At 37.4% G+C, this 20,504-nt stretch overlaps 1 protein-coding gene across 2 annotated transcripts; it reads left to right on the forward strand.

Annotated features, from left to right (window-relative positions):
- Positions 1-105: 105 nt before the first annotated feature.
- LOC107850599 (probable aspartyl aminopeptidase) lies at positions 106-20,199 on the forward strand (the record flags this gene model as incomplete). 2 transcript variants are annotated; one of them, XM_047400849.1, is given in 8 exon segments in its annotated part: positions 108-360; positions 3,205-3,292; positions 15,253-15,388; positions 15,678-15,950; positions 16,611-16,752; positions 17,748-17,987; positions 19,127-19,259; positions 20,018-20,199. In XM_047400849.1, coding segments are annotated over 8 exon segments (1,392 nt in total), but the record flags the coding sequence as incomplete, so codon positions are not given.
- Positions 20,200-20,504: the final 305 nt, after the last annotated feature.

Below are 20,504 nucleotides of genomic sequence, written 5' to 3' on the forward strand. Positions count from 1 at the left end.
CATTTAAAATTTTACAAATAAAAATTATGATAAGTGTAAAGTAATTGTACTACCGAGATAGCTAGTTAATATTAATATTGACTAACAATATTTGTAAAATTATATATGCTTGAATCTTTTTAAATTGTATATACTAACATTTGGTTAATTTGGAGCACAAAAATGGCGGCCATATCTCGATTCCAATTCCTGCAACCATACCCATATCCATTTCCCAAACTTTCATCATTTTCCTCAAAATTCCTAAATTACTCACCAATTCTCTCCAACTTCAACAACATCACCACTCTGCCGCCCTGCTGGATTCATTACCGTAAATTCTCCGTCGCATCACCACTCTTCTCCGGCTCAATTCCCGAGGTCAATCTTCTCTCTAAATAAATAAATAAATTTAGTTACTACTTTCTTCACCTGATGAAAATGAATGATGTAATTCGGATTACTACGATACATAATGTCAATTCACCGGGTAGTATTACTATCTTTTTTGTTAATAACGTGGTGTCCGGGCTAGTTAATTAATTCTATGGTTACATCTTACATGTTGCCTCTCATCATGTAACTACGTGCACCTCGACTAACACCACCGGTTACCTATCACCTCTCACTAGCAATATGTATCATGTAGTGCACCTCAACTAAACTAGCAATATGTAAAACGTAATTCTGTGCACCTTGAACTAATTTCACAGTTACCTGTCATGTCACCTCCCACTAGTAAACTGTATAAGGTAACCTTGTGCACCTCTACTAATTCCGCAGGTACCTGTCGCCTTCCACTAGTAACAAGTATCAGGTAGTTTTGTGCACATCAACTAATTCCACATTTATGTGTCACCTCTTACTTGCAATAGGTATTAGGTAACTCTGTGCACCTTGACTAATTCCACAGTTACCTACTAGCAACAAGTATCGGTAATTTTGTGCACATCGACCTATATCACAATAATCTGTCACATCCCACTAGCAATAGATATTAGATAACTCCATCCACCAAGGTCAACATGGATGGGAAGAAATCACTTAGTATTTTATATCTGATGGGATTTGAACATGAGGCTTTATGTTTCTTAACTCACTTTATTGTTCACTAAGCCACATCCTTGGGTGCCTCGAATATCAAGTTTTTAATACATCCTTTTTGTTAAATAAAAACGGTATGATTCATAGTATGGAGTCAGTAGTTCATAGTTTAGTCATTAATTTTGGTGTGAGAGTCAATTCACCTAATTGTTTTTGGTTTGAAATCAAATATCCCATTTTACCTTTTTCTTAGTAAATAAAAAAAGGCATAGCATGATAGCAGCAAGGGCATGGCCTAGTGGTCAATGATGTGCGTTGAGCACCATGAGGTCTCATATTCAAATTCCACCAGAGATAAAACACTAGGTGATTTGTTCGCGTATGTTCTAGCCTTGATCGGCAGAGTTATCTAGTATCTGTTTCTAGTGGGTATTTCGTGGAATTAATCAAGGTGCATGCAAGCTTGCTTGGACACCATGGTTATTAAAAAATGGCATGATTCATAGGAAGAAAGTTAGTAATTCATAGTTAAATCAATTTTTTTCGGTGTGTGAGAGTCATTTCACCTAATCTTTTTGGTGTGAACTCAAATATCAAGTTTTTAATACATCCTTTTATTAAATAAAAATGGCATGATTCATAGTAAGAGAGTTTAGTAATTCGGAGTAAATCATTTAATTTCGGACTGTTAGCGTCAATTCACCTTTTTTTCTTTTTCTTTTTTTTTTTTTGTGTGTGTACTCGAATATCAGGTTTTTAGTACCTTTTTGTTAGTAAATTAAAATGGCATGATTCATAGTAAGAGAGTTAGTAATCAGAATTAAATCATTTAAATTTGGTGTGTGTGAGTTAATTCACCTAACTTTTTGGTGTAAATTTGAATATCAAGTTTTAATGCATTCTTTTATTAAATAAAAAGTGGCATGTTTCATAGTAACAGTGTTACTAATTCAGAGTAAATCATTTAATTTCGGTGTGTGAGAGTCAATTCACCTAATTTATTTTTTGATGTGAACTCCAATATGAAGTTTCTATTACCTTTTTGTTAGTAAATAAAAAATGGCATGCTTCATAGCGAGAGAGTTAGTAATTCAGAGTAAATCATTTAATTTCTGTGTGTGAGTGTGATTTCACCTTATTTTCTTGGTGTGAACTCAAATACAAGTTCTTAGCACATCTATAATTTTAAGAAATAGTTTGATTCATAGTAAGTCTGTTAGTAATTCAAAGTTTAATCATTTAATTTCGGTATGTGAGGTTTGTAGGTAGGAATGCGTTCATACTAGTAGGTAGGAGTGCATTATCTTGTTTTCCTTTCTAGTAGTCGTAGGACTACACTTGTAAGTTTCTTGTTCTTCAATTTTTGTTACTACCTATTGATTTCATGTAGGTGAGTGGAGTATTATTCTATTGTAGTACTGTTCTTTTGCTATTTATTGTTTTTGATATTATCTATTGTCTTTTGTACTTCTATTACATCTTTTTAGACTGTTTTTGTCTTCAGCCCGGGGTCTATCGGAAACAGCCTCTCTACCTAATTTCTTAGGTAGAAATACGACCTGCTTATTAGAGGCGGATCTAGGATTTAAGTTTGTGGGTTCCTTGGGCAAAATAAATATCCAAGAAAAAGTGACTGATGGAGTTAGAACACAACCAAGAGGGCTATAGTGCTTCAACAGGGACCTTCTTTGCCATTAAACCAATAGCACACTTCATTGTGGGTTTCCAACTTATACGTTTTATATATTTACAAGATTTCTTAATATAAATACAAGATTCTCACGTACGGGTTCCCGGGAACCCTCTCGTAACCCCTTAAATCTTCCCCTACTGCTTACATTCTACCCTCCCCAGACTCCACTTTGTGGGACTACATTGGGTATGTTGTTGTTGTTGTTTATGTGAGAGTCAATTCATCTAATTTTAGGTGTATGATTAGCCTTTTGAAATTACAGCACATGTATGTCACATAAGAAGTGCTGCAAAGCACATTTTTTATAGCTGAAAGTATTTAAAATATCATTTAGTTGATAGGACTGTTAGGGAAAAAAAGAATGATCTGACTCTTTAAAAGGTAAGGTGGCAAACAATGGGAAAGAGGGAGTATTTGCTCATATATAGTCATCAATATTAGCAGTTTTTGATGTAGACGTTGTTGACAATTTTTTAATTGGAATGCAGTGTCTTGAAAGTTCTGAATCGAGCACGTCAATTGTTGGCGACCTGTTGGACTATCTGAATGAATCATGGACTCAGTTTCATGCTACAGGTACATTTATGAAGGTGCAACTTCTTGTGGTCTTGTGTTTATAATATGCCATGTTCTTTTGCCGCCGATTTCAGTTTTTAGTGTGTAATTATTGAGATGGATATTCACTTTCTAATGCATTTTATTTGCTAGCTTTTTTCTTTGGCTTGGATCAAATAGCAAAACATTTGAATGAGAAAAATGGATACTGCTTTATAATGTAACTAAGAAAAGAGTATTAAAAATGTTATTTACTATGGGAAAGTAGTAAGGAAAACACTACATTAGTTTGGACTTGAGGTTCAACTGTTTTGTGCATTTTTGTTTCTGAGGTTCATTCTATGAAACCAAAATTCATGCAGATCACATAGTAGAGCTCGAAAAAACCACGAAGCTTGAGAATATTGCCTTAAAATGGAAATGTTTGTTAACTAAAAAGAGACTTTTTTCAAATTGAGTGACAATCATAGATCTTTATGCCAATATGTAGAAGTGGATGAGTAGGTCTGCTAATGACTAATTTTAGAATAATGATTATGGGCAATATGCATTTTTTTTTTTTGGAAAGCTAAAGAAACGACACTTTTGGATAAATTGTAAATATTGTGTTTTTGTCAATGACAGTACTTGGTAATTAAGTGGTAGTTGTATCTAATGATTTATAAAGCTAGTATTTAGCAACTTTGGTTATGCAAATTCTGACACCAGTTCAATGTCAACCACCTCCAAGATGGGATGTTTCGTGGTGAGGCAACACACAATCATTTCTTTTGATCAAAATATGCCGCATGACCAAATTGGAAGTTCAACCAGTTGAATCATGCTTTAACTGCAACGAAAGGGTTCTCACACTCAACTGATTGCTATGATCCCAATGTTGATAATTTTAATAGGGAGAATCACTCTATGAAAGGCTATAGCTTCCAAATAGGTTCATAGGAAAAACATGTGCTGCCAAATCTGTATATGAATAACCAATTGCTGAAGGATAAATCGGTTTCAAAAAAAAAAATTGCTGAAGGATAAAGAACTGAATTTGAAGAGAGAGTTTAGTCTAAGGGCAAAAGAGGGGTCTTTGGTATAAGTGTAGGGTAAGGGGACTCCACCTCTTTTTGGCGTGTGTGTGAGGGCTGGGGGTGGGGGTGGGGGTGTGGGAACTGGTAATGTAAGGGGACTCCACACGTGCAACTTGGTTTGGGTGAGTTGAGGAAAATGAAAGGTAAAATGGCATGAAGAAAGGATTTATCATCTTAAATATTAAATTGAGAGTTAAAAGAGGATTTTTCTTGAATGATCTCAGGACAGTAAGGTCATTTAACGTAAAAGTAGTTGTTCAGTTAGTTTTTATAAGGTTCTATCATCCATGACTGCTTTAGACATACTTGTATCTTGCACTTTTATATAATAATCAAAGTCCTTTCATTTGTCTTTTGTCTTTTCCCTAATAGAATTAGCATACTTATTGTGAAAATAAGATGCAATGACTGCTATTGAACTATGCTGATGTTGTCTCGTAAGGTATGTCATAACTCATATGGAAAGGAGACAAATCATAGTCTTCATAGCAAAGATAATTTCTCGCAGAGCGATAGAAATGTGGGAGAAGAACAGAAAAATCATGATAAATACATGCATATATAGTGTATATGAAGTTTTTATATGTGGAACACTTTTTAAGCAGTGCTGGTTGTCCATATGAAGCTTCTTTTTTCCTCTCCTTTCACGTTTCTAAGAATAAGGACAAGGGAGCAGTCTCCTAGATTTTTGTATGGTCTTCCCTTGACGACGAAAACACTTCACAGCAAACGGCGCTAGTGAATAAACTCGGTGAGATAAATTAGTACCAGGGCATGGATCAGGTGACATGATCAAGTAGCTGTGTTAATATCTGACAAGGTGTTCTTTTTTTTGAAATTGGTGTAAATAGAAGAAAAAAACACCTTGTCATTTTGTAGCATCACAAGTCTCTTGAGTTTGTGATCTCAATTTATCTTATTGGAAAATGGTGCAAGGACTAGTGACAAGGAAAATGCTGCATCTCATTTTTTTTCTTTTGTCAAAAATTAATTTTCCTAATTCTTTCCTCTTATCTGAATTAAGCAATGTGCACACTGTTTATTACCCTATTATGAAAATTTAGGGGTTTTGCTTGGTTGGATTAGGTAAATATGTTGCTCGGACTCTTCACAAATGTTGATGGGTACGTGTCTTATTCGACAGGGTGCGGCAACATTTTTGGAGAGAGTCTGAGCAACATGGGGTAAATAATCCTAACATAAGATCTTGCATCAAATAAAACAATGTTTGGTTGGAGGGATTAGAAAATCTATTCCTTGCATAATCAATGCAACGTTTTGTTATTAGTATAAGAAAATTTAATCTTCGCACAAATAATGCAGCCAACATTTGACTGCCATATTAAATAATACTGACATTAAGTTGCGGGAATCCATGTACTATTTTATGCAAGATGGAATGTGGAACAAAGATACATGTAATAGTAATACTGAGATAAAAAGTATTTAAAGACAAAATGCCCTTAAAGTACGTCATCCCTGCATAATGTTTTCTGTAATGCTATTAGTCACTGCATAACAATCCTTGCAGTATTATTCAGGGTATAACAATTCCTTCATTATTATATCCGCATAAAAAATCTCTACATTGTAATTCCCTCAACTTGCATGTGAACCAAATGACGCAACAATGTACCAACAAATTTAACATGTCTAAGACCTTTCTTCTCCAAATCGTTTGAAGTAGCCGTAGCCACTCTTCCCTATTTGATCTAAATTTATGACTGCGTGTGTTACGGGCATTCCTTTAGGCGAGCCAAGCTTCATCAAGACCTTGCACACATAAATCTAAGGAGTTCAAGGGCTTTTCATCAAGTCATTACTTCGGATGCTTAGAGGGTGCATGGGATAAAGGCTTGATGCTCAAAAACATATGCTAAACTGGGAGTACAAGACCCCTCTAAGAAGACCCTTATTTCATTAAGGGTATTTTTGTAACAATCGGTATTAGCCCTTAGCCTTAGCCTGGTATGACCCTTGTTATATTACGAGTAGTTTTGTAATAATCACTATTATCTCTTAATCTTAGCCTAGTCTAGTATAAATACTACATTATGTCATTTCATTAGGTGAGATTATTTTTGGAGATTATGATGGAGTGGTACTCTTGAGAGAGTTGGGGCTATGACCTTTGTTGCTGGATAGTGCTGAGAGATTTGTTTGCTTGAGGGAGCTTTCCTCTTGAGGGTCATCCAAGATTTGGGTGTTTTTTGGGTTCCATTAGTTGAAGTTTTAAGCTATTAAGAGTTTTAATTGTCAATAATTTTCATCTTGTGTCTATCTATCTATCTTTCCTTGAATATTCTTAGTTTTAGGGTTCCTTCCGTTTCAATATTGCATGAAATTGGTATCCTTTCAGATCTATTGCATTTTTTACTTTTCCACATCATCTTATTTCTGCTTTCTATGCTGCTGCATTGTCTATGATCCATCTACGACACCTTGCCTTCACAGAACTTAGTTATAAGTAATCTGCTAGTTGATTCCTGTATAAATTTAATGGTGTACTAGGTTGTCTATGAAATTTGTTACTTTGTAAACTTTCGGTTGTTTAATTTTGGTTAGTACTTTCGTGTTGTTATCTGGTTATTATTTTCTTCATAATATTTGTTCTATTCAATTTTATGTGATTTATCAAGCCGTTGTAGTGCATAAACTTTATGTCTCCACTACGCATGTTGGACATGTATAGGAGAATACTCTGGGCATGTATCCATGTGTCTCATTATTTTTGTGACCACTGACTTAGCAAGGAACATGATTACTCAAGTGTATAAAATTAACCATGCATCCTTGATGCACCTCTGCCTTTATAAGGACCTGGGTTCACAATTCACTTCACAGTTTTTTAAGTTTGTGAAATTTCAAAAGGTTTCTAATTCTTTTTTTGACTTGTTTTGATCAGATACGTGTTATAATAGGATAGACAGCAGAACTAAGACGATTAAGTCAAACGGAGTAAGAAATATAGGAGACAAGCCCGGTTTGTTAATGTCGATTGATGACTGGGGTGGTGTATCTACTGTACAAGTTTAATAGTTGAGAATGTCTTATCTTTTTCTTTTAGCGTCTTCAACTGGTTTAAGCTGGCACCCAAGGGTGTGACTTAGTGGTCAATGGAGTGGGTTGAAAAGTAGAGGTCTCATGTTCAAATCCCAACAGACGCAAAAACATCAAGGTGGTCATTTTTCATTTGTCCAAGCCTTGGTAGACAGAGTTACCCGGTATCTGTGTTGGTGGGAGATGGCTAGTACCCCGTGGAATTAGTTGAGTTGTGCGCAAACTGACTCGAACATCATGGTTATTAGATAAAAAAGGGTCCAATTGTGCTTTTGTAGCCACTGTGATGTCAAATTTTACGATTATATCATATATAGAGCATATAGTGTCACGTCCCAAAATAACCCCTTGGCATGACTGGCTCCTAATAACACCACTTGCCGAGAGAACCAATTCTCTATACGTTCACAATATCTACAAACACTGAGATAAAGACATGTGCAACTTCAAGTGCGTGAAAATATTATTAAACGCAAAGTAATCATCCACCCGGTTACCGTAATACTGTCTAGGAAAATAACGTTACTTAAATAATAACTCTCTAGCCTCAAATCCCACACCAAGACCATGGAGCATCTAAACAGAGTTACATGAGTTCAACTTTTGGGCATGCAAACCCAACATAAGAATTATAATCTAAAATAACTAAAGCTGGATGACTGCCTCCACGAACAATGCGAAGGCTCACCTTAGCAACAGAATCCACACGTAAAGACTGTTAGCTACAAGTCTCTCTCTCCACAACCGTATTTGCTGGTATGCAAGGAAGGAGTGAGCTAGATAAATATAACTCAGTAAGGTCCTTGACCCGCTACTTTAATACCCCTGGAACAAGTGTAAAAAAAATACAAGGCACAACAAAATACACAAATAATATGTTCATAATGTATCTCATAAGGTAATCTTAATAAGGTCCGAAAGGAAGTTAAAAAATGTCACTCTATATCTCAACTCAATCCACTCTCATGACTTGTCATAAACGACAGTGAAGGTGATCGGCCTAGCACCCCGACAAGTCCACTGCAGCATATATAATGCCCCAAGAAGTCTACTACGGCAGTATGTACAAGCCCCTAACATATTACGGCAGCATAAATAATGCCCCTAACATATTACGGCAGCATAGGTAATGCCCCTAACATATTACGGCAGCATAAGTAATGCCCCTAACATATTACGGCAGCTATGTATGCCTCTAGAGACTATAACGACAGCGAAGAAAAATATGTTCAACACCCCAACATCACCTCACACATTATCACGCACTAAGTAGCTCTCACTAAAATTTACAAATACATATCCACAAATAATCATTACCACCGATTCTACCAAGTCACAAGCTTGTTCCAACACATGGACTAGGCACAAAAGCATAATTTTTATAAAGAAATTTGAAAAGCAAGCATCAAAGTTTAAAGTCTCACTTACCTTGCCAATGATAAATTCTCCCACTTTGCAGTGTGTAGGACATCAACCGAATAACGACCAATAGGATCAATCTAAACAAAGTATTAAATAATAATATCACTTGTACTTTCCGGGATCAATTCTCAATATCCCTACTGTATCTATCCAAGCATCCTATGTTTATCTCTTTCTTTCTTCTGCCACTCAAAAGCTGTACATCTGTACATTAAGGAGATTTGCCTAGTCATCTTCATGTTACTTTATAGAGATAAACATGTACAGATGTACAACTAGTGTACTTTATAGGCACCGAGTGATCAATTCGAACTCCATGATTGACTAAAGACTGAATATCCATAACCAAAGTTTACTTTTCGACAACAAATCGGGCCAAGCTGCCCATAGACTTCCTACTCAAAGCATCTGCTACTACATTCGCCTTCCCAGGATGATACAAGATAGTGAGATCATAATCTTTAAGTAACTCTAACCACCGTCGTCGTCTCAGATTCAGATCTCTTTGCTTGAATAAGTACTGCAGACTCTTGTGATCAGTATAGATTTCACACGACTCACCATAAAGATAATGACGCCAGATCTTGAGTGCAAATACGACCGTAGCCAATTCCAAGTCGTGAGTCGGATAATTTTTCTCATGGACCTTTAGCTGTCGAGAAGCATACGCCACCATTTTACCATTCTGCATTAAAACACAACCTAATCCAATTCGAGATGCATCACAATAAATAGTGAAACCACCCTCTGCCGTAGGTAAAGTCAAAATCGAAGCCGAAATCAATGCCGTCTTTAATTTCTGAAAACTTTCTTCACATTCATCCGACCATTGAAAAACGACTCCCTTTTGAGTTAAGCGCGTCAATGGAGCTACCTTTGAGAATCCCTCTACAAACCTCCTATAATAATTAGCTAAACCCAAGAAGCTACGTATCTCTGTAACAGTACTAGGTCGAGGCCAATCTCGGACTGCTTCAATCTTCTTTGGATCAACATGAATCCCATCTCTTGACTTCATATGCCCCAAAAAGAAAACTTTGCCCAACCAAAACTCACACTTTGAGAACTTGGCATAAAGCTTGTGTTCTCTAAGTGTCTGCAGCACAACTCTCAAGTGTTGTTCATGTTCCACCTCACTTCGAGAGTAAACCAAAATGTCATCAATGAACACAATAACAAAATGGTCTAAATATGGCTTGAATACCCTGTTCATGAGGGCCATAAATGCTGCAGGTGCATTAGTCAGTCCAGAAGACATCACTAAAAATTCAAAATGCCCGTACCTGGTCCGAAAAGCTGTCTTAGTGATATCTTCGACCTTGACTCTCAGCTGATGATAACTCGATCTCAAGTCAATTTTAGAAAAGTGAGTATCACCTTGTAACTGATCGAATAGATCATCGATTCGAGGCAAAGGATACTTATTCTTGATTGTCACCTTATTTTACTGCCTATAGTCAATGCACATTCTCATCGTGCCATCTTTCTTTTTCATAAATAACACAGGTGCACCCCAAGGTGACACACTAGGCCTGATGAATCTGTTATCAAGCAATTCTTGAAGTTTAACTTTCAATTCTCTCAACTCCGCAGGAGCCATACGGTAAGGTGGAATAGAGATAGGTTGAGTCCCTGACACTAAATCAATGCTGAACTCAATTTCTCTCATCGGAGTTAACCCGGGCAAATCATCTGGAAACACATCAATAAACTCCCAAACAATGGGAACATTATTTATAGAAACTTCCTTTGCTCGAGTGTCATGAACTGTAGCGGTAAAACCCAAACAACCGTGGTTAATCATTTGACGGGCTTTTACATAGGATATTATCTTCCCTTGAGTCACAGGAGTTATACCTTTCCACACTAAAGGTGGTTCTCTAGGAATATCAAAATGTATAATCTTAGCATAACAATCAACCAAAGCGTAACATGACGCCAACCAATTCATACCCATAATCACATCAAAATCAGTCATTGGCAACACAAGTAGATCAACTATGGTGTCCTTACCCTGAACAGATATCACACGATCTCTATAAACTCTATCCACTGATAAGGTCTCCCCCACTGGGGTCGTAATAATATATGGCTCAACAAGAGTCTCAATCCTTCTCTCTAAGAATAAAACAAAAGATGGGGACACATACGAATACGTAGAATCGGGATCAATAAGAGAATAAGCCTCATGAGAGTTTACAGTGATAATACCTGTGACCACTGCATTAGATGCCTCAATGTCCTGTCTAGCCATAGCAAAGAATCTCGGTGGTCCACCTACTGTCTGAGTACCCTATCGACCCTGTCCACGAGCACCTTGTGGAGCGTTCCTAGCTGGTTGGGTGTGAGCATGAGAACCTGCAACATCTCTTTATATCTGTGCAGTAGTTTGACTAGAACTAGAATTTCCCTTAGGACAAAACTTAGCAATATGCCCTTTTTCACCACAAGTATAACAAGGACCGCCAACACCAAAACAACGTCCACTATGATTCCTGCCACAATTAGAACATTTCAAACGGTGCCCGGACTGAAAGAAACCGCTACCATTCCTCTGTATCTGCTGCTGTTGTCCCTGTCTAGCTGGATAACTATTCCTTAAAGATTGGCCCACTGACTCTGACTGGGTAGGCCTAGACTGTCCACTATCAAAACCACTCTTGCTCCCAGGCGGAGCACCATTAAACCCACCTGAGTTAAGTGCCTTTTTGTTTTCTCGATTAATCCTTTCCATCTCATAATAGGACTCAGAACGAAGAGCAGTGTCAAACACCCCAGAATAGGATCCATTACGCACATCACGTATCACTGGACCACGATAACGAGCCTCAAGTCCATCCACATATCGTCTTACTTTCTCCCTCTGATCTGCGACTAAAGATGGAACATACCTGGACAACTCAGTAAACTTAGCTTCGTACTCAGTGACTGTCATGGATCCCTGTCGTAACTCATAAACTGGCGTCTCATGTCATCTTGTTTGTTCAAGGGAATAAATCTGTCCAAGAACATAGCTGAAAACTCTGACCAAGTAATTGGTGGTAGCCCTGCTTGTCTGCCCCTCAAAATGGAAGTCCACTAAGCCTCGGGAGACCCTGAGAATAGAAAAGTAGTAAACTCTACACCACGAGTCTCCTTTAGGCCTAAAGTAGTCGGTATCTTCTCGCAGCGATCTAAAAACTTTTGAGGCTCAACAGAAGATGGTGTAGCATCAAACCCCGGTGGCTTAAGATCCATGAAATTCTTCAGATCCTTGGGTTGCCCTACAGCTGCAATCGAATGATCAACTGGTAGGGGTGCCTGAGAGGTTGCAACATTCAACAGAACTTGTGCTTGCGTCTGCGAAGTAGGCTGAGGAGCTGGAGCTCGATCCTGATTAGGCACCAATGCCTCAAGTACATTCAACATTCTTGCCACTACGTCTGCAGGCAAAGTAGCAGTAGGTGCAACAACTGGCACTGCAGCTGGAGTATCTCGATCAACCTGGTCCTGCGCTTGCTGAGAAGCCACAACTTGGGGCTGGTCCCTATTCCCAACTCCAGACTGAGCATCGGTTTGCATCCTAGTTCGAGGCCTAGTTGGATGAGACCTAACTCGACCACCACCACGGGTAGGATCCTGTCCAGCACCACGTCCAACAGGTGTATTAGATCGACTAGCGGAGGAAGAACCACGTCTCTTAACCATCTGCAAAACAATATTTAAAGGTTAAGACTAAATTCAACTCAACGCACGAATAATGAATAAAAAGGGGAAACTTCCTAGATGTTCCGTAGCCTCAAGTTCATAAGTATGGGCGCCTACATACCCATGACCAAGAATCTACTAAACACTGCTCCATGACCCGGGACCTAAAGCGTGCGCTCTGATACCAACTTTGTCACGTCCCAAAATAACCCCTAGGTATGACTGGCTCCTGATAACACCACTTGCTGGGAGAACCAATTCTCTATACATTCACAATATATACAAACACTGAGATAAAGACATGTGCAACTTCAAGTGCGTGAAAATATTATTAAACGCAAAGTAATCATCCACCCGGTTACCGTAATACGATTTAAGAAAACAACAATACTTAAATAATAACTCTCTAGCCTCAAATCCCATACCAAGACCATGGAGCATCTAAACAGAGTTACATGAGTTCAACTTTTGGGCATACAAACCCAACATAAGAATTATAATCTGAAATAACTAAAACTGGATGACTGCCTCCACGAACAATGCGAAGGCTCACCTTAGCAACAAAATCCACACGTAAAGACTGTCAGCCACAAGTCTCTCTCTCCACAACCGTATTTGCTGGTATGCAAGGAAGGAGTGAGCTATATAAATATAACTCAGTAAGGTCCTCGACTCGCTACTTTAATACCCCTAGAACAAGTGTAAAAAAATACAAGGCACAACAAAATACACAAATAATATGTTCATAATGTATCTCATAAGGTAATCTCAATAAGGTCCAAAAGGAAGTTCAAAAATGTCACTCTATATCTCAAGTCAAAAAAAAAATGTCACTCTATATCTCAACTCAATCCACTCTCACGACTTGTCATAAATGGCAGTGAAGGTGATCGGCCTAGCACCCCGACAAGTCCACGGCAGCATATATAATGCCCCAAGAAGTCTACTACGACAGCATGTACAAGCCCCTAACATATTACGGCAATATAAATAATGCCCCTAATATATTACGGCAGCATAAGTAATGCCCCTAACATATTACGGCAGCATAAGTAATGCCCCTAACATATTACGGCAGCTATGTATGCCCCTAGAGACTATAACGACAGTGAATAAAAATATGTTCAACACCCCAACATCACCTCACACATTATCACGCACTAAGTAGCTCTCACTAAAATTTACAAATACATATCCACAAATAATCATTTCCACCGATTCTACCAAGTCGCATGCTTGTAATTTTTATAAAGAAATTTGAAAAGTAAGCATCAAAGTTTAAAGTCTCACTTACCTTGCCAACGACAAATTCTTCAACTTTGCAGTGTGTAGGACATCAACCGAATAATGACCAATAGGATCAATCTGAACAAAGTATTAAATAATAGTATCAATTATACTTTCCGGGATCAATTCTCAAATCCCTACTATATCTATCCAAGCATCCTATGTTTATCTCTTTCTTTCTTCTGCCACTCAAAAGCTGTACATCGGTACATTAAGGAGATTTGCCTAGTCATCTTCATGTTACAAATTAACTTTATCTTTGGAAAGTGAACAAATTAAGGAGAAGATTATATTTGTCTACCTAGAAAATGGTTAAACTCTCTTTTCTGGTCTTTCCTTAAATAATAGAAAAAGAAGTCTTCTTTCATTAACTTTTGGGTTATCCAACATGCTCGTATATTTTCTTTCACAAGCCATCAGTTAACATGGTAAAGACCAATTAATGTCAAGGAACAATTAGAAGTCCCGCAAAACTAATATGACCCCTCTACTCTCTTTGTCCCATTATCAATGATACTACACGTATCTACTGTAAATTAAAAAAAAGGTTGGGGTGATGTTGTTATGCAGTGAGTGGTTAAACAATCTTAATCATCATCCGTTAGGCCTACTAACCATTACTACATGGTTGGTCCATTATTTTTTTAAGCCATAGTTAATTATACTTCTTAAACAAGAATCATAGCAACCTCTATGTAGAGTACACAATAACGGTAAGATTTCATACCTGACTATGAACTTGCTATTATACGAGCTTTCTATCACCGCATATGAACAACCAACTCTCTTCAAAGCTATTTCTTTCCAGTTCAAAAGAAAAAGAGTGATTGAACAATTGCTTTAGTTGCTTTCTGTTTTTTTTTCTTTCCTACGCAGCTTGCTGCTGCTCTCCAAAATAATAGGATTAGAAAAGTTCTAGTAGTAAACTTATAATGTTATTAGCTGAAACTGAAGAAGGCTTTTGGCTTGTCCACTTTTAATTTTCTTAATTACCATTAATAATTGGTTATAATTACCAATTAACCCTTCATTAAAAAGAAATAATAAGATGGCTATTACATATAGTTTGTTGCATAAGTTGATTTGCCATTTATGATAAATGTTGAGCTCACCATTTTATTTTGCATGGCTCTTTCTAATGAAAATGGGCGAGCTTTCCTCACTTTATGAGATGCTTCTCCAATATTTATTTTTGCCGACCGGCGTGATTATTCTTCAGGCAAGAGTATATGTTAGTCTAAGTTGCGGGAAATTTATTTCTTACGTGTGTGACACTTAGGTAGTCAGAACTTTGTCTTGGTGTGAGAGCTGTATTTCTGTGTTTAGGTGTGTATGGAGCATGTACAGATCTCTTACATAGAGTGCTTGAATTTATGGTTTCTTGCAGTCGATTCAGACTTCTTTCACCTGCACACTATTTGAACATGTGTTCTTTCTTCTTTGTAATAGCTGAAGCTAAAAGACAACTAATTGCCGCTGGATTTCATCTGCTGAAAGAAAATGAGAAATGGGATCTGCAGCCTGGTGGGCGCTATTTCTTTACACGGAACATGTCCTCTTTGGTTGCATTTGCCATTGGAAAGAAGTGAGCAAACACTACATACCTCCTAAAGGTTGCATTACAGTTGCTAATTAGTCATGCAATGCTCCTTACATATATGAGCCTACAGACGCCAAATTTAAAAAAATGGAATGTTCTGCAAATAGAAACCAGTTATAGATCAAGGGGCAATCTCTCTATACATTATCACTCTCATCCATTTTAATATTTTGACGAGGAACTAATTTTTAAGTCGTTCATCCTTTTCATTCCCACATCCTTTAGGAGCTACATTCTCATGTTGTTTAATCAGAGACATGAATTAGCTTTGCAGGTATTCTATTGGTAATGGATTTCACGTGATTGCTGCTCACACAGATAGCCCGTGTTTAAAACTAAAGCCGAAGTCTGCATCAACTAAATCTGGCTATCTTATGGTCAATGTGCAAACATATGGCGGTGGGTTATGGCACACTTGGTTTGATCGGGATCTGAGTGTAGCTGGGAGGGTTATTCTAAGAGCTGATGATGGTTCCTTTCTTCACAGGCTTGTGAAAATAACGAGGCCTCTTTTGCGAGTGCCTACATTGGCTATTCATCTTAATCGGTCTGTTGCCTTCCGCTGAAGTTTCTTCTTTTTCTCATTGTTTTTCCTGCTCTTTGTTTGTGGTGAGTGGCCTGTTACATTCTTGAATAGGTTAACAGAACCTTTATTTCTTAATATCATCTACCATCTGAGGTATTTTGAGACCATATGTCAACCACATAGAACAAACCCAATAAGAAACTGGAACTGATAACTCCTACATGCTGAAGTTGAGAGTCAGATTCTCTGATTTTTAGTTTCATCCTTCATTCCCTACGACACCTGGTGCTGGTAGAGGAATTTTCAACGGGAGAAACAAATATTCAAACAATAATTTTAAATTGTAATGGAGGGATGGAGTAGTTGAAAAGGAATCTTGTTTTAGTAGCATTACATTCATAATGTCTGAACATTTTTTTTTTTTTTGAAGTATTGGAATATTGTTAAACATTGCTTCCTTCTTAGGTTAGCCTCTCTTCGTTAGATTGTCACAAACATCAAATGCTAAATATAAAGGGTAACCTTGATGGAGGATTGGTCAATTATCAGTGACAGTTGTCAATTTAGTTTCTGTCACCAGTCCACAACATAAACGACAATCAAGCAGATTTATAAAGTTTTTGTTTGCTTGAAGGCTTTGCTGATATCTGCTTTGCTCTCTCCATGTTTCCTGGCATGTAGAACGGTGAATCAGGATGGATTTAAGCCAAACCTTGAGACTCATCTTATTCCACTACTGGCAACAAAGACAGAGAATGCAACTGCTGATGAGAAAAGTAATGTGTCTTCTTCAAAAGATGTCCATCATCAACTCCTTCTGAAGGTAGTTTTTCATATTATTTACGCTAAAACTGACTTATAGTCCAGGAAAATTTCTAGGTTACCTGGTCATCCATAGATATGTGAAGAAAATTTTTGACTGAATTAAAAAGAGAAACTCCTTTCCACATCTTTTCCTGGAGTTACGTGGTCATATTCTTAATCTTCATATGCAAACGGACCGATTGGTTCCTTATTATTTCATTAACCCTCTGTTTCTATGTTGCTTTCAATCAAGACTTGTTTTGAAATCTGTAGTACATTGACTGCATATAAGAGACTGTTGAGAATGTTATGATGATGTACCGAATAAGTGGTCAAGATTAGGAACTGAAGGTTGAAGGCTTTTTTGTGCCAAAGATGTGTAGATGTCAACCAGTTTCTCCCAAAGTGTTTTTTTTTTACCTGCTTCTAAGGAAAAATTCTGTTGATGAGCTTATTTATAGGCTTAAGCTTGTTGGATCAGATCATCCTCCATTTCAAGAATAACCAACTGGAAACACAGAGCTTTAGCTGCTAATAGTCTCCAAAAATAGATGTATTTAGATGTCTAGTTACCATACTTTAGCTGATGGAAAAGCTGGAACCGCTCTTGATTCTTCATTCTTGGTAGATCACAATCACATTGCTATTATTGTCACCTAAGTTGCGCGGACTCTTCACTTTTGATGCCGCACCCATGTCGGATTCTCCAAAAATACACTAGTTTTGGCGAATCCGACTTGCACCCGTTGACATTATTGAAGAGTCTGAGCAACATAGATAATCACATGCATGTTTATCAGAATGTATTGTCTTCTTAGTTTGCTTGCTCTGGTGGTAGCAGCACTGATTTGTTACACACACATCATCTGGCATTATTATGAGTGTGCTGCTTTTCTGTTCTTCTATCTGATTTTCCAACATATAGAATTTGTTACATGATTTACACAAAGGGAATGATGGATGAGGGATATTCTGGATTGTTACGAACATTGATGATTTCCTCTGTGATCGTAGATCTTGTCGGATGAGCTCAGCTGTAAAATTGATGACATAGTTAGTGTTGAGTTAAATATTTGTGATACCCAACCTAGCTGCCTTGGAGGTGCAAATAATGAGTTCATATTTTCTGGAAGACTGGATAATCTTGCATCGAGCTTTTGTGGTTTGAGAGCTCTGGTTGATTCATGTGCATTGCCTGAAGATTTATCAAATGAGAATGCAATTCGGATGATTGCTCTTTTTGATAATGAAGAGGTAGGTAGTATGCTCAGTCTGAAAGTTCTAGCGGTGATTTCCTTGAATTTTTTTCTTCTGCAATCTACAGATGCCCTCTTAGATGAGAGGTAGATTTTGAGGAACATCAGATCAGTTCTTGTTCAATTTCTAAATTTCAGAGTATTCCAACCTAAGAAGTATTTTGCTCATCCCAGACCAAATTTTTGTCTTGAAAATACTTGTCTGATGTAGATAAATTTTGTGCATGAAGGGGGAGCCTTAGAGTACCTGTAAAGTTGTTGCCATGTGAACAGTAGGTCATGGGTTCAAGCCGTGGAAACAACCTCTTGCAAAAATGTAAGGTGAGGTTGCTTACAATAGACCAGTGTTATTAAAAGCAAAAAGCTCAGAAAAGCTCAAAGGTCCGTTGGGGCTTTAAGCACAAAACGCAAATAAAGCATGGGCTTTAATGAAAAAAAGCACAAAGGGAGAAAAAAATACAAATATGTATGTTTAGTCCAATATTAATAATTATAAGCTTGAATGACAAATATATGAATGATGAAACTGGACAGATATTACGATAAAGTGAAATATCAATTGTTTAGTGTCACCCCTTCAGAAGAGATTCATTTTAGAGGAAAAGTATGCCTTAGAAAATTGATGACGATATTGAAGCGCATATTAAGCGAGGCGAAACGCTCAACACGTTTTGAGCCTTGCTTTAGGGCTTAAGCGCGCCTTTGATAATATTGCAATAGACCCTTGTGGTTCGGTCCTTTCAGGGACCCGCGCATAGTGGGAGCTTTAGTGCACCGGACTGGCCTTTATGTAGATAGATTTTGTCATGTTTGTCAAATGTTGCAAGTGAGCACAAAAGCAATAAAGATAATGTAGCAGTATTCTAAATCCTCTTAATAACAATAAACAATGTATCCTCTTTATAAATTTTTTTCAACTATTCTATATCCTCTTTCTTGGCTGTTTTTACATTTTCCAGCTAAAACAAGGAAAAGAACACCAATAAGTTTCTCATTCTCTTACTTGGTAGACATTAACTTGGGCAATCAGTCAAGTTTGGCTTTTACTTGAACTTTGAATCAGCTTATCTGAATTGATATTCCTTGTTTCAGTTTCTGGTTTTCTTAAGCATGAGGTCTAACTCCGCCAAACTTTAGGTTGGTTCAGATTCATGCCAAGGAGCTGGTGCGCCAACTATGTTTGAGGCAATGAGACGGATAACTGAATGTCTAAGTCATCCATCTGCGGGAGAATCTGATTTTGCCCGCGCAATTCGCCACTCTTTTCTTGGTACTTTTTCTTGATATGTCTATGGCCTTTAGATATGTCTCTAAATATGAATGGACTAATCCATACTCTCAAGTCCTTCCTATGTGAACAGTTGTTCCTCGTCGCCTGCAGCAGTAATGCAATTGACCCAACTCACAATAAGACAATATAATGGGAAAGATTGTTGCTTTGTATGATTCTTTCAAGAGGCAGTAATAAATTACTGGGTCCTGTAAATTTCCGCCTCTTCAGTTTATTTGCTGAACACATAAATCTGATTACATGCAAATCTGTATTAGCAATTGTCTTTCAAATTAACACCAATAAATCCGTTATTTGAGTTTATTTCAACTTGCATACAACTAGTATCTCTATTGGGGCTTTCCCCTGACAAGTGCAATTCATTCATTAATTTATTGAGAAATCTAACAGCCTTTGCTTAAGGATGGAGTTCTTCCCAGTGCATGTTACAAGAAGTCTAAAGAGTTCCCAAAAACTTGTTCCTTCATAGAATTTACCTTTATCAAAAAAAAGACTTGTTCCTTCATAGAAAAGCAAGCTTGTTGCAGGTATGATACAAGCCAGCCCAAGTAGGACATCATTCTCCTTGTCTGTAGGTTCTAGCTGAATTTGCTGGGTCTAACATGGAAATAACTTTTGATGTCATAACATACAGAAAGAAGGAAAAGTCAGTTTCTAGCATTCTTGTCAAATTACATCATTTTCTCCTTTGCAAATCATGTTGAAACTCGTTGTCTAACATCTCATTCAAACAACAGTGTCTGCTGATATGGCTCATGGAGTTCACCCTAATTTTGTTGATAAGCATGAGGAACACCATCGTCCTGAATTACAGAAGGGGCTTGTAATCAAGCATAACGCAAATCAACGCTATGCTACGAGTGGAGTTACATCTTTTCTTTTTAAAGAAGTTGCCAGACTCAACAGCCTTCCGACACAGGTAATTTTCAACTTCCAAGCGCTTTAGAATAAATGAACTGGAAACCATCAAAGAAATAGAAAGAGGGAATGGAAACCATGGCTTGACCTATTATGCGAATCCCTTCTTTCCCTTATTCAAGATCTCAACTTGTAATTTCTAGTAGGGATTCAAATCCTACGTGTTAATGCTGCAAATGTATTGATTGGTTTATCACTATCTCAACCATAAGTTGCACTAACTATTCCAGAGTGCATTAGTCAAACTATTTATGTTAGTTGCTTAGGTTTTCTCTCGTGATCTTTTGAGAAGAGAGCCTTCTTTTC

Source organism: Capsicum annuum, chromosome 12, assembly GCF_002878395.1.
Source record: "Capsicum annuum cultivar UCD-10X-F1 chromosome 12, UCD10Xv1.1, whole genome shotgun sequence".
Lineage (NCBI taxonomy): Eukaryota > Viridiplantae > Streptophyta > Magnoliopsida > Solanales > Solanaceae > Capsicum > Capsicum annuum.